This window comes from Gossypium hirsutum, chromosome D06 (assembly GCF_007990345.1).
Source record: "Gossypium hirsutum isolate 1008001.06 chromosome D06, Gossypium_hirsutum_v2.1, whole genome shotgun sequence".
In the NCBI taxonomy this organism is placed as follows: domain Eukaryota; kingdom Viridiplantae; phylum Streptophyta; class Magnoliopsida; order Malvales; family Malvaceae; genus Gossypium; species Gossypium hirsutum.
Genome location: NC_053442.1, coordinates 47,484,981 through 47,512,796, shown reverse-complemented (window position 1 = coordinate 47,512,796; position 27,816 = coordinate 47,484,981). Strand labels below are relative to the sequence as shown.

Sequence of the window (27,816 nt, the reverse complement as noted above, 5' to 3'; positions counted from 1 at the left end):
CATTTTAGCACCGCTTTTCATCCCCAAACCGATGGTCAATCCGAGCGGATAATTCAGATACTCGAAGATATGCTGAGATGCTGCATCCTTAAGTTTAGTGGTTCATGGGAACGGTATGTACCTTTGATTGAATTCGCTTACAACAATAGTTTTCAATCAAGTATTAAGATGGCACCTTACGAGGCTTTGTACGGTCGTAAATGCCGTACACCATTGTTTTGGACCGAGCTCGGTGAAAGTAAAATTTTCGGAGTTGATTTGATTAAAGATGCCGAACAAAAAGTAAAGGTAATCCGCGAAAGTCTGAAGGTAGCCACAGATCGTCAAAAATCGTATGCGGATTTAAAACGAAAGGACATTGAATATCAGGTGGGAGATAAAGTGTTTCTTAAAGTGTCACCTTGGAAGAAGGTACTCAGATTTGGCCGTAAAGGCAAGTTCAGCCCGAGATTCATTGGGCCGTACGAAATTTCCGAACGAGTGGGGCCGGTTGCATATAGATTGATTTTGCCCCTTGAACTTGAAAGGATGCACGATGTCTTCCATGTTTCAATGCTTTGACGTTATAGATCCGATCCGTCACATGTGATTAATCCCTCAGAAGTTGAAATTCAATCTGACTTGAGCTATGAAGAAGAACCGATTCGTATCCTAGCTCGTGAAGTGAAAGAGTTGCGAAATAAAAGGGTTCCGTTGGTTAAGGTGTTGTGGCTCAAACACGGGATCGAGGAAGCAACCTGGGAACCCGAGAGCTCGATGAAAGAACGATATCCAAACCTATTTACCGGTAAGATTTTCGAGGACGAAAATTTCTTAAGTGAGGGAGTGTTGTGACAGCCCAAAATTTACCCTAGTCGGGAAGTGGTTTCGGGACCGCTAAACCGAGTCACCGAAAGGTTTGAATGTGATGTTTATTGTCTAGAATATGTAATCATGAATGTGAGAAAATTTCAAGCTTCGATTTAGTCGATTGCATGTGAATTTAGTCAATAGGACTTATATGAGAAAATTTTAAAATGTGATAGGTCAATGCATGAGGACCTATTAGTGCATGTGGAAGAAAAAGGGGACTTGCATGTCAAATTCCCCCTCCCTAATATGTAGTAGCCGGCCATGCTATGGGTGGAAACATGTCTCCAACATGTTATGCTAGTGATGTATGTTAAGAAAAATAAAATAATGAGCATGGTGATTAAATAATGAAAGAAAGGGTGATGAAAAAAAAAATAACATGGTCTCATCCATACCCCCTTGTTGCCGTGAATTGAAGAAAGAAAACAAAAAAAAAAGTGTTCATTCTTGAACATCCTTGGCCGAATAGAGGAAAGAAAGGAAGGGGAAAAGCTTGAGAAAATCGGCTATGGTGGTTTGCTAGACTAAGGTATGTTTGATATTATTCTTTGAGATTCATGTATATTTTAAGTTGTAAGTGAAAATCTACCTAGCTATGGTTCAAATTTTGTTAATTGATGGAGATGATATTCGGCCATGAATGTTACATTCTTGGTTGGTATTTTGATGTCTTTGGTGATGAGGTATGAAGATGGTTGATTTTGAGTGTTTAATAAAAAGGATGCATGAATTATTGTTAAATAATGGTCGAATGTAGCATGATTAAATATGTGAATAAATTGAAGTTAAGGAGGTTGTCAATGAAAAATATGAGTTGGATGAGGCTTAAAGAATAAAAATCTAGGTGACTAGAGGTCAAGGACATTCGGTCATAGGCTTGTGTGCTAGCAAAATCGGCCAAGTGTTTATGTGGTGGAAATTAAGTGTTAAATGGAATGAAAATGATATTATATGGGGTTATGTATATTCGGCCATATGAGTAAGTATATAGATGATGTTAAATTTGATTATGTATAATGGGCATTAAGATGTGGAACATAAGAAATGTAGTCATATGTGGAATTACATGATGTTATAGTTGACATTGTACACACATACATCCATTCGGCCATCAACATGAGTAATTAGTGAGGATGGTTGCCGAGTATACAAACATACATAAGCATGTGTAATTGAATTATGAATGTTTAACAAGATGGTTAAACTAGTGAATTATTGATTAAGCTCAAGGAGCTAAAGGAGGAGAATCAAGCAAAGGCAAAGAAAAGATCACTGAGTAGCCGAGTTGGAACCGTCTTACCCAACACAAGGTAAGTCATTAAGCATGTAGTTGGTATTATTTCAAATGGTCATAATGTTTATGTATTGATGCTGAATGGAATGAATAAATATACATATATATATATATGCATGTACGTATGTGATGATGAAATTGTTGAATGAAAAGAAAAGAGGTAAGATGTACTGAGTTGTTGATCTCGGCACTAAACGTGCGGGTATAACCATTTATGACCATGAGATTGGCGCTAAGTGCGCGGGATTAAATTGTACAGCACTAAGTGTGCGATTTGACTATGTTGCACTAAGTGTGCGAAATGAATATGATGCACTAAGTGTGCGAATTGACCATGCGGCACTAAGTGTGCGAGTTTGACTATGTAGCACTAAGTGTGCGATTTGATTACGTGCACTAAGTGTGCGAGTTGATTATATAGCACTGAGTGTGCGGACTCAATATACATTCGTGAATCATTATGGACACTATGTGTGCGACACTATTGAGTCGATCGCGGACAGCGGATCGGGTAAGTGTCTTGAGTACATGGCTAATAGGTGCTATGCTTATACTTGGTGTTGAGCTCGGTAAGTTTGAACCTATGTGACAAATATACTTGAAGTCACGTACATAAAATTTATCGTAGGATGGGTGAAAGGCCGTTTAGTCGTTTGGTTGTAACGAAAATAAATTGATTTATGAAAATGCTTCAATGTCCTATTGATGAGTATATGGAATGTGAATGCATGAATTGATATGAAACTGAATCGATAGGTTGGAGGAACTATGGTATGGTTCGGTATGGAGGGAGTAAATTGTCTCGTTCCATTTTGTTTCCTCTTGTGATAATGTTATTGATGGATGGTAGTGCATTGCTTATGACTTACTGAGTTATAAACTCACTCGGTGTTTCCTTGTCACCCATTATAGGTTGCTTGGACTCATCTATTTTTGCGGGGTCAGGCCGTCATCGAAGTCATCACACCGGATAGCAAGTTTTGGTACTTTCTTCTTAGTTGTCTTAGAAGAACATTTTGGCATGTATAAGCCATTACGTTGTGTTTGAACTTTGGCATGTAAACTTTAAGCCATGCGAAAATGGCGCGAATATTCGATTGAGTTGGATCAAGGGTAGGCATGAAATGGACCTAGTTACTTTCGTAACAGATGCTGGCAGCAGCAGTGTCATGAGATTGAAAAATCACTAAAAATAGTAGGAGTGGAATTAATTGATGAATAAATTATGTGATCGAAGCTCGATGAGTCTTTTTTCATGAGGAAGTAACGAAAAGATCATATGGGCAGTATATTAAGAGATAATCAGATTTTTGTGGGACAGGGCCAGAACGGTTTCTGGATTCCCTGCTCCGACTTTGGAAATTCATTATAAATTAACCAGAGATAATTAGGGGTCGTACCATATATGTACAGATTCCTATCTGAGTCTAGTTTTCATAGAAACAAACGGCATCAGTATTGAAGCCCCGTGCAGGGAGATATCCAAGTCGTAATGGGCAAAGGTCAGTGTAGTCGACCCCTGCAACATGGGAGACTTTGACTAATAAACTGTACTAATTGGCCCAACCAAAAATTCTAGAAAAAAATACATAGATGGGCACATGAGTCTAGTTTCTGGGAAAAATTACGAAACTGTTTTTCGAGTTACGAAACTCAAGATATGATTTTTAAAACGACTAGTACACAGATTGGGCAGTGTCTGGAAAATAAATTTTTATAAGGGGTTAAAGTCAGTTAACACCTCGTGTTCGACTCCGGTGTCGGTTTCGGGTTCGGGGTGTTACATACTTAATTGTCATGTAATGATATGTTATCGTTTAGTACATTGCAAGTTTGATGATATATCAAAGCTCACCTTGTTGTTATGTTGTGATATGTTAGGCAAACTTGGTCATGTGTAATAGTTTAATATGTATAATGGTTGGTTGAGGTAAGTTAATTGTTTAAATACATATGAACTTACTAAGCATGCGTAATGCTTACCTTATTATTTTCTTTTTTTTTTGTAGATTTTGATTTGTGGAACGTGTTGATCAAATCCTCAAGGAGCTTACACTATCCATCTCCCGATTCAGTAGACTTTTGATCGCTTGAACTCAATTATGTGTGACATGTACTTAGGAGTGCCAAGTTATTTATAATATTAAGCATGTTTTGAGACATAGTTGAATATGAACTCTTATGGTAATGACAATTTGCTCATATTCATGGATTGAATGTTATATAGTATACATATATGGATTGCAAATCAAAATGAATAGGGTATGAATGGTATAAGTAGCTTGTATGGCTTGTAATGGTTCATATGTACAAGTATTGGTGCTAATGTAGCATATTGGTTAAATGTTTGGGAGGATGATGTATGATATGTTTTGGCATGGTTTTAGGATGTTTTGAACAGGTTTAAATGTTGCTAATTGCACTTTTTTTACTGCCTTTAAGAGTTGGTTTCAAAACAAACACCAAATGGCCTATTTTTGCACCAAATAGATTCATTATCCCGACATCGATCTCCCCTCGTTGCAACGTCGGCCAACAATTTGTGTCTTCCCAGCGCCAAGTGGTCTGACGTCATGATGTGACAGACTGTTTGGTGACATCTCGACATGGAGGAAGTCACATCACGATGTCATTCTAAAATTTTGAATTCTTTATAATTTGGTCCTTGCTCGATCCCGGGTCAACTTTAGAGCTCACTAAGCCCATATAAGACTCGAGAAAAATTTTAAATTATATTGAATGATTGATATGATTGAATTATCAAACTTTTGTCTCAAGTTATTTGTTAAATGTCTGTAGTTCATCCGTTTTGTATTGTAGCACTCTGTAGCTTAGTCTCGGCGATCAATTCGGCGAGAGATGTTACACAACTATTTGAAATTGATCATTTAAGTCAACCCTCTATTAACTTGCTAATAGACTTCAATACATGCCATTAAGTCACAATTCCAAATATATTTTGATAAGGTACACCATTAGTCATCCAATTATTAGTAAATTTTTGTTTTGATCACTCAATGACGAAAATTTACAAAATGATTACTAATGGGCCGAAGACATGGCAAATTAACTCATAGGCTTTATAGCTAATCGGTCCCTAAACTATAACTAAAATATTAAATTGGTAGTTTTAGATTTTTTTTAATAGTAAATCCAAAAAAAAATTAAAATTACTAGAAATTTCTATAAGAAAAGGTTGAAAGTTCATAATTTAGTTTTGTTTTTTTAATTATAGAAGTATTTTTAAAATCTTGCAATTATGCAAAAAATATTATAATAAAAATTCACCAAATTCTAAAAGGTTTTTTATTTTAAATGCTTGAAATTACATTGGTCGGTTGCATGATTTTTTAGATCCAAGTTTGTTTGTTAGTTTGTTTTGTTTTGCTCTTTTTTGTTGTTGTTGTTATTTATTTTGAAAGTAGGTTAAAGATGATGAACATGATTGGATCACAATTTTTCTTTTTTGCTTGATGGATAATCCAATTTATGCCATATCTTTACAGTTTTACATCATGTTATTATGACCATCATGTTGAATACGTTTGAGAACTCACCTAGATTTAGAAGAATATCTTTGAAGAGTTAGAATGCCAAAAACACTACTTGGCCAATTAAATCAAAAGCTTGTGATGTTCACAAGTATTACGAGAAACAAAATTAATATATATATATATGCCTAGTTTAATAACCTTTGTTTATCTCTAATGAAGTTTTAAGATTTATATTTACTTAATTTTATATAATTCATTATGTTCTATCATGATAAAATTTTTCGAGAATAATTTCTAATAAATTAAAAAACAATCTTATTTTGATAAATCTCATTTATTTGTCATGGCATTGCTAGAGTTTAAAAACTAAAATCATTACTGCTTTAAAAAAACAGGATAAACAAAATAAAAATATATATATGAAAGTGTGAATAGAAATTACAATAATGTAAATTGAAAAAACAAAAAAATCAGAAAATTGGCAGTTGAAACAAAGATTTGATTTGAAAAATTATAGAACCCAATTTTAATTCAATTTTAAATAGGTAAATAACCAAATTATAAGTAACGATGGGTATTTATTTCTTTATTTCAACTGCTAATTTGAAGAGATAGATCAATCTTTCACAAATATCCATGATGGTAATTTTCTTCATTTAATAGAAAGCCAATCATGTTCTAATCCACTGCTAATTAACTTTTCCCGCGTTACGGCGTACGTATGCAATGATCTTTTTCTTAAAAAAAAAATTGTAGACAAATGCCTTCGATTCAATCCCCATTTGATTAAAATGAATTAATTCTACCAAAATAAAAATAAAAATGAATTAAAAAGAACCTTACTGTTGAGGATTTGGAAATAAATTTTTAGAAAAAACCGAATAAGATAAGAAAAAGAAAAGCATGGAGGCAAGGAGCATCTTTTTGTTTTAGTAGTTTTCTTAGGCTGAATGAATAGTGAACTGTTTTGTTTCATCGAATATTTATTGTTCTCTCTTTATTGCAATTTCCCAGCACTTCTTTTTCTTCATTTCTCTCAATCTACTTTTGTCTCCATACAAAGTTGAGAAGCCCCTGAGCATTTGATCCCTTCACGGTTAGCTTTCTAAGATAACTCTTTCCAGCTAATTTTATTCTACAATTTGTCTTTGATCCCATGCTGTCTTATTTTAATCTCAGTTTCTGTGTATTTTAGAAACTGGGTTGCTTTTCTTTTTACATATGGCTCAGATTTTATGGGGTGTTTTTTTATATAATCATTTTCTAACTTTCCATGCTTATGGGACTTTAGTTTATATCGTTTGATGTAAATTTATTAACCATGACTTTAATAATATTTTATAGTTTGGTTTCCTTTTAATGGGAGTTATCTGTGGCAATCACAGCTTATTTGATTCCAAAGGGAGGAATCTAACTTTTTTTTTTTTTTTGTTAGCCTTATGATTACTGGAAACTGATATCTAGTTATAAAATTTATGAAATAAGACTAGTGATTGTTGGATTCGATTTCAGTCTGGATTGGATCTTAAATTGTCTTTTATTGCTTTTTTTATTGCAGGGTTTTGGTGGGAGCTGTTAAGGGTTGTTTATTCTAATGGGGAAAGGTTCAAAAAACAACTGCAAGTCAGCATCCCACAAGCTCTTCAAGGACAAGGCAAAGAACCGGGTGGATGATCTGCAGGGGATGTTCTTGGATCTGCAGTTTGCGAGGAAGGAGAGCCGTGGCGTTGATGTTGCAGTCCTTGAGGAGCAACTCCATCAGATGCTCCGTGAATGGAAAGCTGAGCTCAATGAACCTTCTCCAGCTTCTTCATTGCAACAAGTTAGGACTGCATTCATTGGTTTAATTTGAATTACATGTATAAATTTATGTCAGTGTGAGTTTGTGTGAATTGTGGTTTGTATATTGTTAGAAGGATTTGGTTTGGCTCTTAGAAAAGGTAACTAAGATCAATTCTTTTTAGTTATGATCTCAAGGGGTGAAAATACTGTCCGAAATGTGTGGTCCTGAATTGATGATCCTCTGATGATTTACAGGGTGGGAGTCTTGGTTCATTTTCATCGGACATTTGTCGCCTGTTGCAGCTTTGCGAGGAGGAAGATGATGCAACTAGCATATTAGCTGTGCCAAAGCCTGAGCCTAATAATCAAAGCCTGCAAGTAGGAGATACTGCTGCCTCCCAAGAGGTGATTTCTCTTTTTCATTGGATTCTTTGCCTAATGATCAAAGCCTGCAGAAAATCTTTGTAGAAATTGAGTTTCTTGTTATAAATTGATCAGTGCTTAGTAGACTATTCTCGTTAGTGCAAAACGCAAATAGTCATTAGTTTCATTGTATCTAATTTGCTTGAAACTCTTTTGCACACCGAATATATGGGGATGAATATAACTTTAAAGATAGTGGATTGATACACGGCTTGGAGCCTTGTCCTATTTCTTCATTTTCTATTCGAATTCCGTTTGTATATTTGAGATTTTCCTCACCGGAGATTTGTACTAATATTTTTAACCAGCAGGAAACATGATATTTTATTAGAGCATTAAGTATGTTTCATTGATTGCACACTCGATGAATAGGAACACAGGTATAGCGAGTGGATTTCATTCTAAGTTATCTTCACACAGCACCAATAATCTCTTCTAATGAACATTTCTACCCTGTAATCTTCTTGTTAACATTTAGTTTTTAATTTATATCAATGTAATTGAGGTAAATTATTTTTCCTTTAGAATTGCCACTGATCTAATTGAGCCAATTTAGATGTTGATAGTATAGTTGGTTACTTTATAGATGCCTATCAAGTGGATTGCTTTACTGCCGTCTTACTTTATGGGGATTAAATGATAAGACTGAGCTGGCTTGTTAGTCACATAAAGTGGGGGTGTGCAGTTTGGAATTATCATATGTGCAGATAAGGGGGACCAAGCTTCTGCCTACAGGGCCTGAGTGGAGTGACCTAGAATGTGCTTCAGGGCTGCATTTTAAGGTAGGGTTGGCAAGCTTGAGAAGTCGATGAAAATTTTCCCTAATTTTATTTGTATACTTTCCTCATGTTAAGCTTTATTCGTACTTTAAAAACTAGATCTTGATTTGAGCTTACTGGGGCTTTAATCTACTTTGTCTTGTTTGTACTTCTGCATTAAAATGTAATCTTTTCTAGATCAGAAGTTTATCTCCTTTGTTTTTTTATTAATTATATTTAATGTATGAGTTCCCATTTTTCTTTGACATGTTATCATGTTGAGAAAGGCATTCACTTGCAAGATTTATAATCAATATGTTTTTACAGCGTTATGCTGTGAATCAGGGGCAACATGAGTGTGGCTTTCCATTAGTTGATCAATGCAAAGAGTCACCTTCACAAGTGTGTACCATGTCAATTAACAGCTTGGAAGGGGCTACTCAATTGGAGTACCATCAGTTTGATTTGGATCAGGATTTTGAGCATTTCTACACTGGTTATAACGGTACAGAGTTCTGTAGGGAGGATGATGCCATGCCTCGTACTTATAGCTATCTGCCAAGTATATGCCCATCGCCATCCGCATTCTTAGGTCCAAAGTGTGCACTTTGGGATTGTCCAAGACCTGCTCAAGGGTTGGGTGGGTGTCTGGACTACTGTAGTAGCTTTCATGCCGCTTTAGCAATGAATGAAGGGCCCCCTGGAATGGGCCCAGTTCTGCGACCTGGTGGCATTGGTCTCAAGGATGGTCTGCTCTTTGCTGCTCTCAGTGCTAAGACACAAGGGAAAGATGTGGGTATACCAGAATGTCAGGGAGCTGCTACTGCAAAGTCTCCATGGAATGCTCCTGGTATGTCTTATCAGCAATTCTTTACTCGGTTCTATCAACAACTTTTATTAGTGGCAAGAGAATATATTCTCTAAGCATACACTATGTTCTTTATGACTTTGGTTAAATTAATTAATTTTCTGCTGTGATTGCAGAGCTCTTTGACCTTTTGGTTCTTGATGGTGAATCAATTAGGGAGTGGCTCTTTTTCGATAAGCCTCGAAGAGCATTTGAAAGTGGGAACAGAAAGCAGAGGTCTTTGCCGGATTACAATGGGCGTGGCTGGCACGAGTCGAGAAAGCAAGTCATGAATGAATTCGGAGGACTGAAGAGATCATACTACATGGATCCACAGCCACTAAACCATTTTGAGTGGCATCTTTACGAATACGAGATCAATAAATGTGATGCTTGTGCCTTGTATCGGTTGGAATTGAAGCTTGTTGATGGAAAGAAAAGTGCGAAGGGAAAACCAGTGAAGGATACAGTTTCCTATCCGCATAAACATATGGGAAAGCTCCCCGACGGGTTCCATTCTGAAAATAACTGCTGTGTCAAAGGAAGGACAAAGGTTAATGCTAAGATTGGTGTTGGGAATTTTTTTTCCACTCCAAATGCAGTGGTACCAACGAGTGAGAAGTTCGAGTACGGCCCGAGTGTGCAGTATGACTATGTGGGCAGCTATTATCTAACATAATATAAGGAATGCGGATTTGTATACGTCTGCTGAAGCATTTACAGTCATAGAAGCGGTGGAGATTATGCATTTTTAGTAGTCTCTTTTTCTGGTTGATTATCAGAAAACCAAATCAAGCACTTATTTTTGGTGACCATAAATTTGTACAGTTAATTTGCACTTCAAAACAAGCAGTCCGTAGATCATCTCTCACATGCCATATTAGACGATCAAACCTTTGGAAGAAGGTTACTAGCAGCAGAAATAACTGTTTTTACATCAGTGCATTACTATACCCATTGAGTCATAGTAACCAATGGAAGCTAATTTTCTTTTCTAGACCTTTGATATTGTATGCTAAATCTTTCAGTTTCTCATGAAAGAATTTTTTTTTTCCGTAACTGAGTTACAATAAAATATATTTTGATTCAATGAGTGTTTGATGCTTTCTCATGTTATAATTTCAATTAAATGTAAGTTTTTTTAATGTGATTAATAGGGACGTTATTACTAAAAAAATTACTTTATAACATTTGGTATATATTAAAAATTAATATAATTAATTTAGTACAATCATCATTTTTCTAATAAACGAATGTTACTTTATAAAATTATTATTAACAAATATTTGAATTAAATATTTAATAATAATATTTTTCAATAATCTTTATTATTAGAAAATATTTGAATCAACCCATAATGTATAATCTTTTATGTTCTAATTGAATTTGTTACATGAATACATTTGAAAAACAATTTGTATATTCACTCAATATTATGAAAATGTATAATTTACAAAGGAATAATTTTCGGTACAATGACAGTGAAGTTTTTAGACTCTACAAGTAGGGTTAGAGGGTAGATAAGTGTCCTATAGGAGGTATAGTAAAATGTTAAAAAAATTACTAAAAAAAAAGGAAACACAACAATTTTTTTTAAGGATGCTTGAGAAATAAATAAAAAAAGTACATTGTTAGTATACCAAATACTAACCCATTTAAAAATGTGCTCATGAAAAATATATTTTTGTTATAAAATAAAATGATAGAAAGTAGAGAACAAAGAGAATGAGAAAGTAAAAAGAGAGCATATTTTATTGATCAATCAGAATATTTACAAAATTTCTCCAATGTTTCTATTTATAGGCATAAGAAGTATCAATGAAGTAGAGATCTACTTCTAATGACTATAAAAATTTAAAGTACATCAAAACTTATCTTGATCTTGATGGACATCCACTTAATAATATATTCATAACACTCCCCTTGGATGTCCATTGGTAGATAATGTGTCTCGTTAAAAACTTACTAATATAAAACCTTGTGGGAAAAAAATCCTAGTGAAAGAAAAAGAGTACACATATCTATAATATGCATATTATGCTGCCTTATTAAAAACCTTGCTAGGAAAACTCAATAGGACAAAACCTTACTAGGAAAAAGAGTATAGCGCTATTGACTCCCCCTCATGAAATCATCACATACTTTCTCATATTCTACGTATTCAATCTTGAATACTAGTTTTTCAAATGACTATTTGAATGTATTTGTTAAGCATTTACATCACCATTCTTTTGAAAGTCATGAGTGAGGAAAATTTTGAGGGAAATATATTTTGGTCTCTTCAAGAGTTTTAACAATAATCATAATAAACTTTAATCATGATTCTTCTATAAAAACACAAATATGTATTTTGGATCATTTTATAATCCTCCTTCAACTACTATTCACTAAGTCAAATTTACCACATATGTTCAAATTATTTTAATTCATATAAATGAACAATTTCCTGATAATTTTAATATGCTTCTAGCATCCTAAATCCTTCAATGATTTTAATATAAACTTTACTATATAGTGGTTCATAAAAAGGTTGTAACAACAACCATTAGATACAAGTTAAATCTTTTATGAGTTGTCAAAATAATATATCTAAGGGTTATTACTTCCACCACAAAAGAATATTATTTTTTTTCATAATCAATTCTAGAACTTGGAGAAAAACTTCATATTTTTATTTTGCTTTTACAAAACTACTTCATTTATACCTTTAGATATTTGGATTACTGGTCTACAAACTCCACGAATTTAATTGTACTTGAGTTACATCTTTCTATTTTGATGATTTATTTTATATCTATATTTCTCAATAAATTTATTCAAGATCCTCCTTTTATTTCATTATTTCAATAATAATATTGCATTCAAAATCATTGTTGCCACTTTTATTATTCAGTTTCACATTTTTTCGAATTGACATAACTTATCGAGATCTCTTATTATTTTAATTTTCATATTCAGGTACCTAAATCTCTTCTAGATTTTTACTTATTAGTTATGTCTTGGGTCTCTTCTGGAACTCCTGCCTCTACTATATGACCATTTAAAAGAATTTTCATCTTTGGAACCAATGAATCTATTATTTATTCTAACTGATTGTCCTACTAGGACTTTGATTCCAATTAAAATATTAGATGGTATATAACACTTTGTTATTCTCATCAAGTTTGTAAATACATTTGACAGTTAACTTGTAATGAGTTATCCTTGTTAAACTTTTGGTTAAAAATACTCTCCCTTAACTCATTGCAAGTTATTATTGTTGGAAAAAACGGGTTTGAAAAACGCAACAGAAAATAAATTTAGGGAAAAACTAGAGTTTTAAAAAAAATTCCAATACAAGATGTTGGTTTTGATATCTAAAGTAATAAACACTTGATCAAAATTGTATCTTTTTTATTCACCTAAGATGAGCCTTCGACCAAGTAGTTTTCTCCGTTATCCTCAAGCTCATGTCTGCCGAGTGTGGACTCGCTTCGAATCAGAAAATTTTTCACAAAAATTACCAATGGGGTAATTTTGTAATTTCTCTAAACTTTTAGGTCTAGTTTTAAATCAAAAAAATATCTTTAGAAATTTTCTTGAATATTCTCTTTAGAGAATTTTCTCTCTACAACTTTCTCTCGAATTCAAGTGTGTGTAAATAATGACTCAATGCTCTCTTTATATAGAGAGAGTTTAGGCATCTTGTAACTCATCAAAAGAATAATCATTTAAAGTAGATGAGTTAGAAGTTACCTTAGGATCATTGATGGCCATAAGGCATAAGTTGGCTACTTCATCATCGGATGAATCTTCACCACTCCAAGCAGCAACATAGGCCTTTTGTTTGCTAGACCCCTTCTTTTTAAGTTGAGGACAATCATACTTGATGTGTCTTGGTTTCTTGCACTCATAGCAGCAAATAATAGGATATTTCTTCTAGGTAGATTTAAGCTTAAGTCCTTTTTTTTTTTGAAATTCTCTTCCTTTGTTGAACCTCATGAATATTTTGAATCTTCTAGCAAACATCTTCATCTCTTTATATTTATCCACCTCTTCACTTGATTCATTATCGTTATTAGTGGTGGATTTTAGAGCTTTACCAACATTCTTCTTCATAATTCTTTCTTTTTCACTCCCTTTGTTAAGTCTCATATCATGTGTAAGCAAAGAATCGATAAGCTCATCGAAGAAGAGTGATTTGAGATCTTTTGATTCTTCTATTGCCTTCACTTTAGCTTTTCAAGACGTTGGGAGACTATTGAACATCTTCTTCACCATCTCTTTCTTGGGATAGATCTTCCCAAGGGCTTTGAGACCATTGATGATGTGGCTGAAGTGATCAGACATCTCCTTGATTCCTTCTTTCGATTTTTCTTTAAACAACTCATAGTCAAGGGCGAGAAGACTTATCTTGGACTCCTTAACTCTACTTGTCCCTTCATGGGTGACTTCAAGCTTGTCTCATATTTCTTTAGTATTGTTGCACAATGAGACTCTATTCTACTCATTCACACCAAGAGCACAAAATAAAGTGTGCATAGTTTTTGTATTTAATTGTATCTTCTTGATATCATTGTTATCTCATTACTCTATTCCTTTGGGACAATAACACCTTCGACCCTCTTCATTGGAATGAATGGTCCATTTGTAATTATCCTCCAAACTTCATAGTTATTGGCTTGGATGAATAGTTTCATTCTTGTTCTCCAATATGAATAGTTGGAAACATTAAATAGAGGAGGCCTCATGGTGGAATGCCCTTCTCCCAATATGGTGGAATTTGGCTCGAAAGTGGATGTTATTTTGTAGAATGAGTCGATGGTCATTTAAGCTTCTTCGAAGATCTTCTCTTGGTTGTTATACCGTCTTTAAAGGCTAACTCTGATCCCAATTATTAGCTCGAAAGGATCAACTCGAGATCAATGATAGGGAGGATAAATCAGCCTTTGAGAAGTTGTGATGGAAGTAACAAAAATTATGCAACAAAGAACACAATGATTTATAGTGGTTCAGCCCTAATTGCCTACTCCACTACCTTAGCTTTTCACAACTAAGGATTTTCCCAAAATCACTAATTTAGCAACCTTTGAGGACAAGGTTTAACCTTACAATATCTCTTAACACTTATACCCCAAAATCTTAAGATACAACTCCCTTAAGGTTTCTACCCAAACCTTAAGAATAAACCCTCTCTCAAAAGAGATACAAATAAGCAAACAAAGAAAACAATCCTCAAAGATCAGGATGTTTGCTAACTAAGCATAAATACAAAAAAGAACACTTGAGCTACATGAATACAATGAAAACTCACAAGTGTCTACAAAAAAATGTATGAAAGAATTAAGCTCTAGGTTGTTTTGATTCATCTTTAAGTTTTGCACATTGCTCTTCTTGTTGCTAGACTTTTGGAAGATGGTATTTATACCCTCTAATTGATTTCCAACCGTCGTGGTTGTTGTGGAAGTAAATATAGTTGTTGGGGATGAAATATCAGGTCATTAACTGCACCTACAGCAACGAGTACCGATACCTACTAAAAGGGTATCGATATTTTTTTGTAATTAATGCATATTTCAATAACTGTTGTAGCAGGAATATCGATACCTTAGGAAATATATCGATACCTTAAGAAAAGTATCAATACCGAATCGATACCTACTAGGGTTTGAAAGAAACAGAATGTTAATTTGGTATCGATTATCAGAGGGGTATCGATATCTTGTAAAATATCGATACTTAGATAAAAAAAGTATCGATACTTTTTGTCCTAGAGCAATTCTAACTTGTTTGAATATAGTTAAAACATATTTGAAAATGTTTGACTCAATTGAAATCATTTCAACTTGATTTTATCAAATTACTCAACTTTACTTTTATTCAAAAACATTAATTTGTTATATCAAAACATATTATCCAATAAGGCTTAGTTTAACAATTGCCCATAAGTAGATCTTTCACAGTCAAATATTTAGTTTTCAACTCCTTAATAGGGATGATGACAAAAGAATATTACAAAGATAGTCACGATCAATTAAATTTATAACAAGAGTAATAAATATAAATCAATAATCCAATCCTCTTTTTATTCATATGAAATATAATTTTTTTCTCATTTACAATCTCAACATGAGATCCATAACAAATATCTTTTAAAACCAATGAATTAACCATCACAAGATATTAATATATTAGCTCTTTTGGAGCTTTCAACTAATTTTGTACTATCAAATATTGGAATAATATTTGTTTGTTTCAGTACTGAATAAGATAAATATTTTCTATCTGTAATGATAAAATTCATTACTACATTCTCATATCTTTCTTCAAATAATATTAACAAAAACAAAATATTTGGGCATGCGCCACATATGTGGCCAATAATCTTTCATATTACATTGATAACATAAGTTATCTTTACTCTTTGAAGAGTTATCTTGAGAACTCTCATTGTTCTCTTATTTATTACTATGTTCCCACTTTTAGTGGTCTATGATTATATCTTTTATTTTCTTTATATTTGCATTCACTTTAGGGAATGTAACAAATCTAGTAGGACAGACTTCTAAACACCTCCATTGATTTTTTATTTCATAATCACCATCACAAAACATGCGTGGATTTCAAATTAAAATATATCTATTCATGTTGTCATGATTAGTCTCCAATTATAATAAACATGATATAATAAATAAATCATAGTAAAATACACCTGAGATTCTTTAACATCATTATTATCACCCTGGCTATTATCATGAGTACTATTACAAGTAGTAAAACAACTTTGTCTTCGTAATAACATTTATAATCTAAGAGTAAAATAAATCATTTAATAAACAAAACCAAAATTTTCGTGTACGATGATTGAAAGTTATTTGATACACAATGTATCAAATTTTAATATCACATATATGTTATAAAATCTTATGAAGCTTCTAATCAAATATTTATACATTCAATTTAAAAGATATAATACAATCATTAAACATTAGCAAGTTAATAAGACTTAGTAGATCCTATCAAAATTCCTTTTAATCAATTATGGTAAGTTAATAACACTTTCCACCATAATTTTAATCAAATTATAAGAATATTTAATGACAAGAATTTAATAATCAAATCTTTAAACATCTAAATATTATGCATATTATAATTTAATAAAATAATTTTAATTTAAAAGAAACCTTAAAGTAATAATATTTTTCATAAAATAATTTTACCAAAAATCAATCAACAAAGGAGAAAAACATACTACGTAAGGATTATATATATATTTCCATGAAAGGACATAAAAAAGTATAGAGATTTATGCGTACCTAAGTGGTTAAAGGCTCTAATAATTACTCATAGTGTGCAGACCTCAATTGAAATAGCAGCAGCTCTAGGAGATAATCGACAATAGCAAATTTTGAGATATTTTTATGACTTACAGAGAAAAACAATTAAAAGAGAATGGTGTTGATAACGTGTTCTAAAATAAAAGGACAGAAAGTAAAGGACAAAGAGAATGAGAAAGCAAAGAGAGAGCGTATTTTATTGATCAATCAAAATATTTACAGAGCTTCTCTGAAGTCTCTATTTATAGGCATAAGAAGTATAAATGAAGTAGAGATCTACTCCTAATGACTATAATAATTTAAACTATATCAAAACTTATCTGGATCTTGATGGACATCCACTTAATAAAATATTCTTAACAATTTTAAAATATTTTAACAAAAAATATAAACATTTACTTACTTTAAATAAGAGAACATCCAACAAATGTGTTTTTTTTAGGCTTAACTCACGATTTAGCCTCTGAAGGACACTCAATTTTTTTTCATTTTGGTACTTTTTTTGTCCCAATTTGGTACCTAAAATATTAATTTCCTCTATTTTTGGTTCATTTTGTAACGAACGTTAAATAAAATCTGTTAGGTGGCTGAAAAGCACCACATGGCATATTTTGACTAATGAAAAAAATGCCACATGGCAACCAGGCTTATTTAAAATAAAAACATTAAATTTAGATTTAAAAAATAAAAAATTATAATATTAAATATTTAAATATTAAAAAAACTTGACGTTGACCAACCTTTAACTGGAGTTGGCCGATCGTTAATCGGGCAATGACTGACCATGCGACGCTATTAGAACACGTCATGTGTCCTTTTTTAATATTATATTGATTAAAATTTTAAACAAATCATATATAATATATATAAATTAAAAAAAGTTGAATTTTTTTATAAAATTCTTAAATATATAATTTTAAATTTTAAAAATTCAAAATAATATATAAAAATTGAAAATTTTTATAAAAATTTTGAAATAAAAGTAATTAAATTTCAAGTAATCTTGAAATTTAAATACCTTTTTAGGATTATATATTTTAGAATTTTATAAAAAAAATATTTTTAATTATTTTTATAATTTTTTACGGTTTTTGTAATAATAATATTATTTTCTTTTCCATTATTTTATTCTTTTTGTAAATTTTATTTTTATAATTTTTTACAATTTATATGTTTTCTAGATATTATATATATTTGTGAACTTTTATATATTTATTTCTATTTTTATATGTTTTAATGTGTAAACACATTTAATTAAAGAAAATATTTGGCTTTTACCATAAAAAAACACCACGTGGTACTTTGTGATAGGCTATAAAATTTTTTTTTAACGTCTATAAAAAATGGACTAAAAAAAATAAGGTATGTGTGTGCTTTAGGTACCAATTTGGACAAAAAAAGTTTAGATACCAAAAAGAAGAAAAGGGTATATTTTAGAGGCCAAATTGTGAATAAAGCCTTTTTTTTATTATGAATAAGTTAATACCCTAAACACAAATAAGATTATTTTTTTTAACTCTATCAAAAATTGGACTAAAAGTATAACAGAGGTATACTTTAGGTACTAATTTGAGAAGTGAGTGTACTTTAAGTACCACTTTTTGGCAAAAAAAAATTGAGTACCAAAATAAGAAAAAAGGTATAATTTAAGAGCCAAATCGTGAAATAGACATTTTCTTTATTATGAATAAATTAATACCTAGATACAAATAAATAATAATAATTTAAATAAACTTTTAAATCAATTTGAAAACCACATCCACATTTCAACCAATTAAATAAATTTTTAAATTCAAATCCAAATATTTGTTTTAAATCTAAATTCCTTTACTATTTAAATTAAATTTAAAAATAGTTGTAGAAATCAAAATTAGTTAAATTATTTAACATATAAAATGAAATTAACTATCCATAATCTGAATTCATATTGAATATTCATCATCTAAATTCATTCGACAAAAATAAAATGAATTAAGATACTAAGTACCCTAATTAATATTCATTATCTAGTTAATATCAATATCTACATCAACTACAGATAATAATTAAAATATCCAAATCTAAAAAATTCAATTTACTTTAATAAATATCTAAATCTGCACTATCTAAAGTCATTATCACTTCATCTATGTTAGGAAACTTATAAATTATTTCAAATTTGGCAAGAACGACACGGTATTCATGAAAATAATATTAATGTCAACGTTACTTATTATTGTGAAAATCCTTTTACACTACTTTTGATTTACTTAAATGGAATAAAGTTATAATGAAATAGAATTATGATGGAATAAAGCTATAATTACTAATTCAATTATTTAGTTGAATGAAATAGAATAAAACTATAATTGTATTCTTATATTTGATTGAATGAAATAGATTTATAATAGCATAAAAAAAGTTAAAATTACCAGAATACCCTTAACAAAAACTATTTTAAATAAATGATTATTTTTATTAAATTTTTAATAAAATTATTATTAAATATAATTTAATAAAAATAAAAAAAATAATTTAATCATATTTTAATATAATTATTATTCAATATGTAATATGTAATATGTATATTCATATTACTTCAATAATATAGTAAAATACTTAATAAATATAGTAAATTTTAATTAATATATAAGTTTTTTTTTTACTTTTTCTTTCTTTAGTTTATTCTCCCCTCAAATGTTTATTATTTGGAGAAAACCTTTTATTAAATTTCAGATTCCAACAACGATCATTGCTGTCTCCACCGCCACTTTAGTTGTGACCAATCCAAAATAATTATCTGATTCTCCTCTTTTTCTTTTCCATCTTAGTTTTGTTTTCCTAAAATTCATCACAAAAATCCAGATCTACATAAAAATTCAGATCTACATAAATTATTTTTAACTTTCATTACTATTTTTGCTGTCAACCATCATGCCCATCACCACCAATCGAATACCCATCCACAATAACTGTGAACTAAATCAAAAATTCTCTTCAATTTACTGCAAGTTTCTCTCTTGGAAATGTGTTGAATAATTTTTGTTCTTACCATTTTTTTCTTTTCCCTTTTGATTTTTGATTGGGTTAAAATGGAAATAAAATAATAATATCTATTTTAAGTTGCTTAGAATAGCTATTCGAAGTAAAAAATGACTACTCAGGAACTTTGAGGAATAGTAGTCCCGTAATGAGTTATTCTGCTGAATATCATTCAGTAAACCAAACTAACGTCGTCCTGTAGAACTTAGGATAGATGTAGAACTTAGGATAGACATGGAACCGGTCGGCTATTACAGCCAACCAAACATGCTGTTAATCTTTCAGCTCTTGGATGATAACACCGGATAGCTTTGAGTAAAACCATGTGCAGCATCATTCATAATAGGATCACGTAGTTGCATTAAATCAACATAACAACACGAAACGAGTATCTGATAGCCCTTTGACGAAGTTCTTGCTTAGCATACAATGGATCATTTAGGCTATTCATACCATAAGATGCTGGAAGATATGCATACATGCACACCAACTACTCCCCACAGAAAACTAACATAATTACAGCCTTGGTAAGTACTATAACATCCATCGCTACTGCTAGTCCCATTCAGATGTTGAAACCCGTTTTCTAGGTACATAACCTTCATCCTGATCCCCATCATCCTCTTCTTCAAGGTTGTTAACACGTTCACATTCATCAATCCATTCACTGTATCTGAGAAGTCACGGATATATGCAAGAGAGTGAGGTAAAGACTAAACTCCACACTGATAGGCGACGGAGTAAACACTAAAAATCACATTGATATGCACTTACATGTCTATTGGTTCAGTCAAAGCTGCAAATACATAAACAAAGAAACATGGATGAGTCAATAAAAAGCCAGCCAACTTAGCTTTCATCACAACTTGCAAAATATTTGAAGTTCTTTACCAGCCACAAGGTATTGGTATCATAAGTACCTGTTATAACAGTGCTAAAGCTTTCCTGGCATATTCTGCAAGAGGCTTCGCCAATCAAGTTCTTCATATCACTGGAACAGAAAAGCAAAATATATTTTCACATAAATTCTTATGATACAAACGCCATTTTCACATAATACAACTTTTTCCTTTTATCTTTCATCAAAGACAAAAATGGATAACAATGTTTACCCATTGAAAGTTGAAATAGAAGCATCTTCCCAAAATTATCTCAGTTATTAGGTCACAATATGGGCACAATTTCTCATAAAACAAGCATAAGAAGTTTGTACTTACAGTCGGCACTCAACACTGGTTCCATGGTTACAAAAGGGGCAGCTGAACACAGTGTCAAGCTTATCCATTCGCTTCTTAGGAGCAGGCTTTGCTCTTGATTTCCTCTTTCCCATACTTCAATTCCTTCAACATGTCAAATTACAAGTAAAATAAGCATACAAATTCTGAAATTACAAAGTCTTTTTAAAAAAGTTCTCAAAGAATACCAGATTCTTCAATTCAAACCCCAACTAATTATTTTAGACATTCTTCCTTCGGGAAAAAATAATTAGTTTAAGCGGTAAAACAAAATATTTTTTCCCCTCAAATTTCTCAAAAAGCATTTAAATTCGTTCTTCGATTTTCTGTTCTTCTTAAGGTTACGCAACATTGGAAAAAAAAGAATTAGGCAAATTTCAAAGGCTAATCAATCCGGCCGACAAAACATCCACCAGATTAATCTAAGCAAAAAGAAAAAGAATAAATTTTTATTTAGAAAACAAATGATAACGAATATAACTCGAAACTCATCGATAAAGAATCAAGTAGAATAATTGAACTTACAAGAGGACGATCTCGATAATCGTAAGGAGCGAAAACCCTAACTTTTCGATGCGTTTCGAAGCAGAGATAGTAGAAGAATGAAAGAGGGATTTAGATTTTCTAATTTATAGAGTTAAATGCAAGGCAGTTGAAACGACACCGTTTTCTTGAAAACAGTTGCCCAGACCCACGTGTCCATCTAGCTAACCTGCACCTACCCTCAACGTTCAAAACTAAAAATTAAAGGAAAAAGAAAGGTAAAAACCCTTCTAAAATCCCTAAAACCCTCTGCTTTCATCACCAATGGCTTTCACTCATTCACTTTCCCGTCCATTTTCCATCCAATTCCCCTCTCATTCCCCCCAAAAGTTCACTTCTTTCCCCAAGCTACCCTTCCGCAACCCCAAGATTCCCTTCCTTATCCTCTCCCGTTCTTCTCCTAAGCCGGCTCCATCCACCGAACAGGAAGCCCTAAAATTCATAGCGGACTCCGATGGAACCACGCTTCCTTGTGTTCGAACCTACGAAAACGACCTCGCTCGCCTCACACTCGTTGGGGCCGTTAGCTTCGATCAGGCTTTGACGGCTGCTGCTGCTGATGGAGGCCGAGCCGCCACCGAGCACGTCGACTCCGGTATCCCCGCTATGGTTATTGAAACTGTTTTCCCAGGTCCAACCGCTAAAAGCGCCACCGTTTCTACACGATTGGTTCGTTCATTCCCGTTCTTTATCAAAATAGGAAATTAGCCGTTAAATATTTATCTAATTTTTTTGGGAACAGTTTTTGCCGGCTAGGAAAGTTAAAGAAAAAGCTCAAAAGCTGAAAAAGTCATTTTCTGAAGATATTTTTTCCGGAACATCATCAAAAAACATACTGGCTATGACATTTAGGCAAGTGGTTATGCAAAAGATTTGGAGTTTCGAACTGATTTTGTTTCGACCTGGAACTGAAAGAGATATGGAAGATCTTGAAAATCCAAGAGAGGTTAGATAACCGCTGGTATTTCATTTTTGTGGATTCTGTTCAAGTTTGTTATCTGTATGTCGGATTTTTCCGTGTAATGCCATAATTAATGTTTTTTCTGCAGGTTCCACTTGATACTGATAGGTTCGGTTCTCTTGTTATGCATTTACTATCAGCAGGTTCCAGCCTCGTTCACTCTCCGGTCATCAGAAGAAAGGGTTATCTCTGTGCTCGGTGAAGTAGTTTGCATCTCAGCTTTACAAAGCACTGAAAAACATTTCCTGGAAAATTTATTGGGAAAAACTCCCTCAAACTTCTTTCGGTGGTTTCGGAAATCAAAAGGGATTGTATCAAAAGATTCATCTGTTTTTTTACATAAAGTGTTTGAAGATGAGATTGTTGAAAACGCCAGGAATCTTCTTGAAAGTTTTAATTCCAGTAAAGAGAGTTTCAATGCTACGGATCTGAGGCAGAAAAACTATTGGTGGACTCATCCTTTGCAGTCTAAGCTGGAAAAGAATGGTGGTCATGAGTTTAGTGCTTGGACAAGTGAGTATATACCTGCCTATCGGCTGGAAATAGATGCAAATACACTTAAGAATGTAAAGTTTGAAGGATGGAGAGAATCTAACGGGAGTAGGTGGCAAGTTCTTCTGACACACTCCCAAATGGTACTTTATTCTTTCCCTTTGGTGTTTCATCTTTTTCTTTATATATTGTATTTAGCTTATTAGTGTGCATTATTTCGCAGATACTATCCTTCTCTTTTGATGCTAGCTTATAAAAATTTGTAGGTTGGATTAGCTGATATATTAGATATGTACTATGAAGATGATTACACACTGCCCAAGAAACAACTACACAGTGGCATGGTTGCCAGTTACAACAGCTTGACCAAAGCAAAGGTATCAAAATGCATATTGATTGTTAAAATTTGAAGCTCTATTGTTGTTTGGTTTTATCATACTTTTGTTTGCCCATTGGCTGACCTTCGCATATTAGATGTTTAGAAATTTTAAGATAGGAGGTGACTGTAAATAATTTGTAATTTAATAAATCAGTTAAGCAAATATTAAACAAGTTTTAATGCTTTTTATTGTGGAAGTATGTGTAAGATTATTGATAATGCTTGGAGAAGTGTTAAACCCAGTACTGGATAGACATATCAAGGATGTTTGAAACTATCTCTTGGAGAATATTCAATAGTAATTGTTAGAATTTCATGAACTCTATGCTATATTTGACTAATTTGAAATTTTTTGTTTTCTTCTCTTATTTTGTGGTCTTTTTCTTTTCAAGTTGTTTAGCCTTTTATGAACTTGAAGGATCTTGCTGATAAAAATATTGGTATTTGAATTGAATCAAGTTCTTAGTCTTTGTCTAATTGTTTCAATTTCTTACAGAGGAACTCTTCTTTCTTGAAAGTAATATCTTCCATCATTGCAAGTGGAATTCTTCTTATTACCATCAGTACTATCAGTCTATTTAGTTTTCCCTATCTAGGCAGAGGAGGGAAGTACCTTGGAAAATCTCGGTCTCCATCATCAATTATTAAGTCTACAACAATTCAATCTGTAGACGCTGAAAAGGTGGGAATACACTGGTCTCTTTGTAGCTTTGTAGTAATTCAGTTTCAGTAATATCTGTGTATTTATTATTGTATCCATGCTCTGTTAATGCTAGTATTAGAATAGGCAAACTAGTTTTCCCTAGAAATTTTCTATGCTATTAGTCCTTGTGGGGTTGCATGTATTTTCTTTGCTGCCAAAAGATTCATGTGATTTAGGAATGTGATATATAACTCTAGAGCCCCATTTAATTTGTAGACTGAAGAGGAATCTTGTTGAAGAAATATTAGCAACAAGAAGAAAAAGTATTCGTAGCTAAACAAACTTAACCATCAGAGGAGAAACTTGGAGGAAGAGTAACTGCCATAAAGAGAAAGTTTTAAGACAGCCATCAGGGCACATCCTGTTTCTTGTTCTGCTTGCTGATTAGTTTGCACTTTTGCGACAACAATACCTAACCAAGCTCAGATGGCCAGGAGCAATGCTTATTTCCTGAAAAATTTTATTTCTCAAGATTTAATCCACATCCCATCCATGACCTAGAGCACTTTGACAAACACAATGTTCTTGAAAACTATTTCCAACTCTCTCAAAAATGTTATACTTCCGTTTCTTACTGTTGATTCTTCTAGCAAAGAGGGAACTTGCTAGCTTCTTCAGAGACCCATATACTGTTCAAGGAGCACCTGAATAGCTGAACCATTCTAGGACAGTGCTTGTACATTAATATGCTTTGAACTTGTGTGGTACATCCCTGTTTAATAAGTTAAGAGAATGGACTAAGTTTGGATTAAGAGTAAGTTTAAAACTTGCTGGTGGCTTGATTGTGCATAATATGGTCGCAATGCATTCAAGTGAACATCCCTAGCAATATAGAGGCTAATGTTTGAAACCTTCAATCGTAGTTTCTTTTTGAAGTTCTGTTCTCTTTTATCTTTTCTGGTTTATTATTATTTTTTATTAATTTAAAAAGTTGCTTTTAATGTATCAACTGATCTTGATTGAGTATTGGTAGTTGGAGACATTTTGTGTACTGGTAATCCAAAAGATTAAGGATGCTTTTGGCTGGCCTGGTGAAATAGCAACAGAAACCAATATTGGTGCCTGGATTGGTGAAATACCAAGCTGTCTAAAAGCACCTCATCAAGCTAATTCTAATAGTGAGGACAATTCAACTAGTTTTGCTGATGTGAAAAAAATTGATGCTGATATAAAATCATCTGTCCAGGATATTGCTAGTTATCAGGTAAACTCCTTGGTTTAGATTTTGCTTTTATGTTCTGTCTGCTTTTTAGCTATATTATTTTAGCTAAGCCTTCTTTCTAGCTATATACTAGGTGTCAGAAAGAAAAGAAGGAGAAAAGTGAAGTGGGAGCAACCTTAAGTTGATTTTGGTTCTTGACACGCTTAATCTGGTGTCTATTTAAATTGATTTAGCTGGCAACTATAACAGCAAAATTGGTTGCAATCCTGGATTTGAATCTCAATTAAAGTGTTTTCACATGGTTTGGTACTTGTTAGAATATAAATATGATCAGAAATTTAAAAGAATCAAGCTTGCCTTGGCAGTGCAGCCTATATTTCTAATTTGATTGCGTCTCCCTTTGGTTGGTATCATCTAGGTGGTTTTATCAACTGAAGGAAAAATAATTGGGTTCCAACCTACAAGTCGGGTGGGTGTCAATCACTGGGCTGTGAATCCCTTAACAAAAGAGCTATATGGTGGGAAAAAACTCTCCCCTGGTAAGAACTTACATTTGTCATGTATTACTACTCCCAATTTAACCCTGTTGCTTGTTGGCTTGTGCTAATATTTTCATGTTATGAATGTTGCAAGCAGGTTTAATTGAACCTCGTCTCAAAATCCAACTTCCTAATGAGATTGTTGTACTTGAGCTGTTGATGTCAGTTAACCCAGATTCCTGCTTTGCATTGGCTAGGCCAATCCAATGATCATTGCTTGGTTTGATTTTAAAAAGAGTTAATTGTAATAAAGTCGATGGCATCAATAATCCAGGTCCTTTCTTTTCCTTTCATTTTCTTATTAACTATTTTGGTTGAAGTTGGAAAACGTGTAAAGGTACATCTCCAATGAGATTTCATTGGGTGCAATCTCATTCATATACGTTTATAATATGTAGAATGTTCTTGCCTCTAGCCATGTTTACAAATGTATGAGAATGATATGCATATCAATACAAGTGTGATTTATGATTCTTTTAAGGTTTTTTTTTTCCTTTAGGATTTATGCTGTTAAATGAGAACAGAAATTCTATAGAAAATATTAGCCAAAACTTGTGGTTATTTACATAATCAAGCTAGTAAAATGGGTTCAGATTTTGTTTCGCTAAATTCATTTATTGTGGTTGACATCGAACATAAAAATTACTATCGATCTTTGTGTTCCCGGTGACTAGTGTATTTATGTATTTATTTTTTGAAAATAAAATGAATTTAGCGAAAAGCTTAAATTTGAGGCACATCGAAGTTAAAGTTTGGCCTGTATTTAGCTGAAGCTGATACAAGAAAAAGCGCGGGTTGCAGTTGGCCATAGTATCTCCTACAAATTCCCTTCCCAAGCGGAACATGATAGAGGTTGAGCCTTTCTTCTTTCAAATCTCATAACCGTCATTCCCTTTCCCTTGGCATTGAGACAACGGCGGTGATTTTTTATTCTTCTTGCGCCAGTTAATTTCTTCAAAGGATGCTATTGGTTTCTAAGACATCAAGGTAGATTGAAGGGACTTGTGATTAGGGTTAATATATATAGGTACTTAAACGTGGTAATTTTTACTTATTTAATAAGCCTAATTGGTATCTAAATATGAAAATCATAACTTAACTTGGTATTTTTTTAGGTACTTTAAATACGTTATAAATTTTAATATTTTTTCATGTCAAAATGTGAGATTACTGTGTATTCATGTTATTAGTCGTCAGTGTCACACCAATAATGTTAGGTACTTAAAAAAATACAAGTGGGCTTATGGTTTCCAAGCTTAGGTATTAATTAGATAAAAATAAAAGTTTAGGTATCTAGCATGTATAAGTTGTCAAATTCAGGTATTTTTATATGTATTAACCCTTGTACTAAAAACTATTTTGAAAAAACAATGATGCTGACAAGATTGCAAATAACTGCAAATAAGGCATTTGACAATGGGTACTATTGTTGATCTATACGATTGAGTGTGTTCGTTATAACTCATCGATCCTGATGATGATGAATATTGGTAAAGAAAATGACGGGAGAGAAAATCATTTTGGTTTTCATATAATCTTAATAAATATATTACAATTTTTTCACTCACATTGTGGGCAAATTTTGGCATGTAACTTTTAAAAAATATTTAGGTACATTGGTTGTTTCATTTGAAATTTAAGGAAATAGGTTGATTTTGGTATTGGTGACAAAAACGTTTCTTGTAGAAAGCATTTTCAAGTGATGTAGCAGAAGAGAGGGGGAAGCACAAGTGATGTGGCAGTGAAAGCGCACCCTATAACACAGCCTACGAGGTGCACTTTCCCCTCTCTCCAGCCACGTCACTCAAATGTTTTCTACACCCTCTAATTAAACTTTAAACAATAAAAAAGAAATTAACGGTTAGATTAAATTTTGAAAAGACAAGAATCCTAGAATAAAGATATTTGAAAACTCGAGAATCTTGAGATAAAATTTAAGTCATCTTTTTCATGACAGAATAAGAATATGATCTTAATTTTTTTTTAAAAAAAAAACGCTTTAAAAAGAAGCATTT

General features: G+C 32.5%; 3 protein-coding genes across 7 annotated transcripts; 2 read left to right on the top strand and 1 right to left on the bottom strand.

Moving 5' to 3' along the window:
* The first annotated feature begins 6,464 nt into the window (after positions 1-6,464).
* LOC107944327 (transcription factor VOZ1) lies at positions 6,465-10,540 on the top strand. Of its 2 annotated transcripts, none has more exons than XM_016878153.2 (5): positions 6,465-6,736; positions 7,199-7,462; positions 7,678-7,827; positions 8,931-9,453; positions 9,588-10,540. In XM_016878153.2, the coding sequence occupies exons 2-5, from the start codon at positions 7,235-7,237 to the stop codon at positions 10,127-10,129; spliced, it is 1,443 nt and encodes a 480-aa protein (XP_016733642.1). In that variant the 5' UTR covers positions 6,465-6,736; positions 7,199-7,234; the 3' UTR covers positions 10,130-10,540. The 2 variants fall into 2 exon arrangements, with proteins under 2 accessions (XP_016733642.1, XP_016733643.1); XM_016878154.2 differs by having other exon boundaries at positions 6,481-6,736; positions 8,949-9,453.
* Positions 10,541-20,123: 9,583 nt separating this feature from the next.
* Positions 20,124-21,740, bottom strand: LOC107941193 (transcription elongation factor 1 homolog). Its single transcript, XM_016874744.2, has 5 exons — positions 21,548-21,740; positions 21,005-21,127; positions 20,708-20,778; positions 20,562-20,583; positions 20,124-20,460 (listed from the first exon to the last, which is right to left on the bottom strand). Exons 2-5 carry the CDS (start codon positions 21,115-21,117, stop codon positions 20,343-20,345), a joined length of 324 nt encoding a protein of 107 aa, XP_016730233.1. The 5' UTR covers positions 21,118-21,127; positions 21,548-21,740; the 3' UTR covers positions 20,124-20,342.
* A 26-nt stretch (positions 21,741-21,766) lies between these two features.
* LOC107941192 (uncharacterized) lies at positions 21,767-26,281 on the top strand. 4 transcript variants are annotated; one of them, XM_016874741.2, is made up of 8 exons: positions 21,767-22,234; positions 22,308-22,511; positions 22,670-23,161; positions 23,285-23,395; positions 23,894-24,079; positions 25,074-25,304; positions 25,681-25,801; positions 25,899-26,281. In XM_016874741.2, exons 1-8 carry the CDS (start codon positions 21,830-21,832, stop codon positions 26,009-26,011), a joined length of 1,863 nt encoding a protein of 620 aa, XP_016730230.2. In that variant the 5' UTR covers positions 21,767-21,829; the 3' UTR covers positions 26,012-26,281. The 4 variants fall into 4 exon arrangements, with proteins under 4 accessions (XP_016730230.2, XP_040951825.1, XP_016730232.2 ...); XM_016874740.2 differs by having other exon boundaries at positions 21,770-22,234; positions 22,667-23,161; XM_041095891.1 differs by lacking the exon at positions 25,074-25,304 and having other exon boundaries at positions 21,768-22,234.
* The last annotated feature ends 1,535 nt before the right edge of the window (positions 26,282-27,816 follow it).

Bases quoted from the DNA above. Each gene is read 5' to 3' on its own strand.
- LOC107944327 (XM_016878153.2), top strand. From the start codon at position 7,235: ATGGGGAAAGGTTCAAAAAACAACTGCAAGTCAGCATCCCACAAGCTC. The intron at 7,463-7,677 runs GTTAGGACTGCA...GATGATTTACAG, and splicing joins CAGCTTCTTCATTGCAACAA to GGTGGGAGTCTTGGTTCATT. The intron at 9,454-9,587 runs GTATGTCTTATC...CTGTGATTGCAG, and splicing joins GTCTCCATGGAATGCTCCTG to AGCTCTTTGACCTTTTGGTT.
- LOC107941193 (XM_016874744.2), bottom strand. From the start codon at position 21,117: ATGGGAAAGAGGAAATCAAGAGCAAAGCCTGCTCCTAAGAAGCGAATG. The intron at 20,779-21,004 runs GTAAGTACAAAC...TTTCTGTTCCAG, and splicing joins ACCAGTGTTGAGTGCCGACT to TGATATGAAGAACTTGATTG. The intron at 20,584-20,707 runs GTACTTATGATA...ATGTATTTGCAG, and splicing joins CTTTAGCACTGTTATAACAG to CTTTGACTGAACCAATAGAC.
- LOC107941192 (XM_016874740.2), top strand. From the start codon at position 21,830: ATGGCTTTCACTCATTCACTTTCCCGTCCATTTTCCATCCAATTCCCC. The intron at 22,512-22,666 runs GTTAGATAACCG...ATTTACTATCAG, and splicing joins ATCTTGAAAATCCAAGAGAG to CAGGTTCCAGCCTCGTTCAC. The intron at 23,396-23,893 runs GTATCAAAATGC...AATTTCTTACAG, and splicing joins ACAGCTTGACCAAAGCAAAG to AGGAACTCTTCTTTCTTGAA.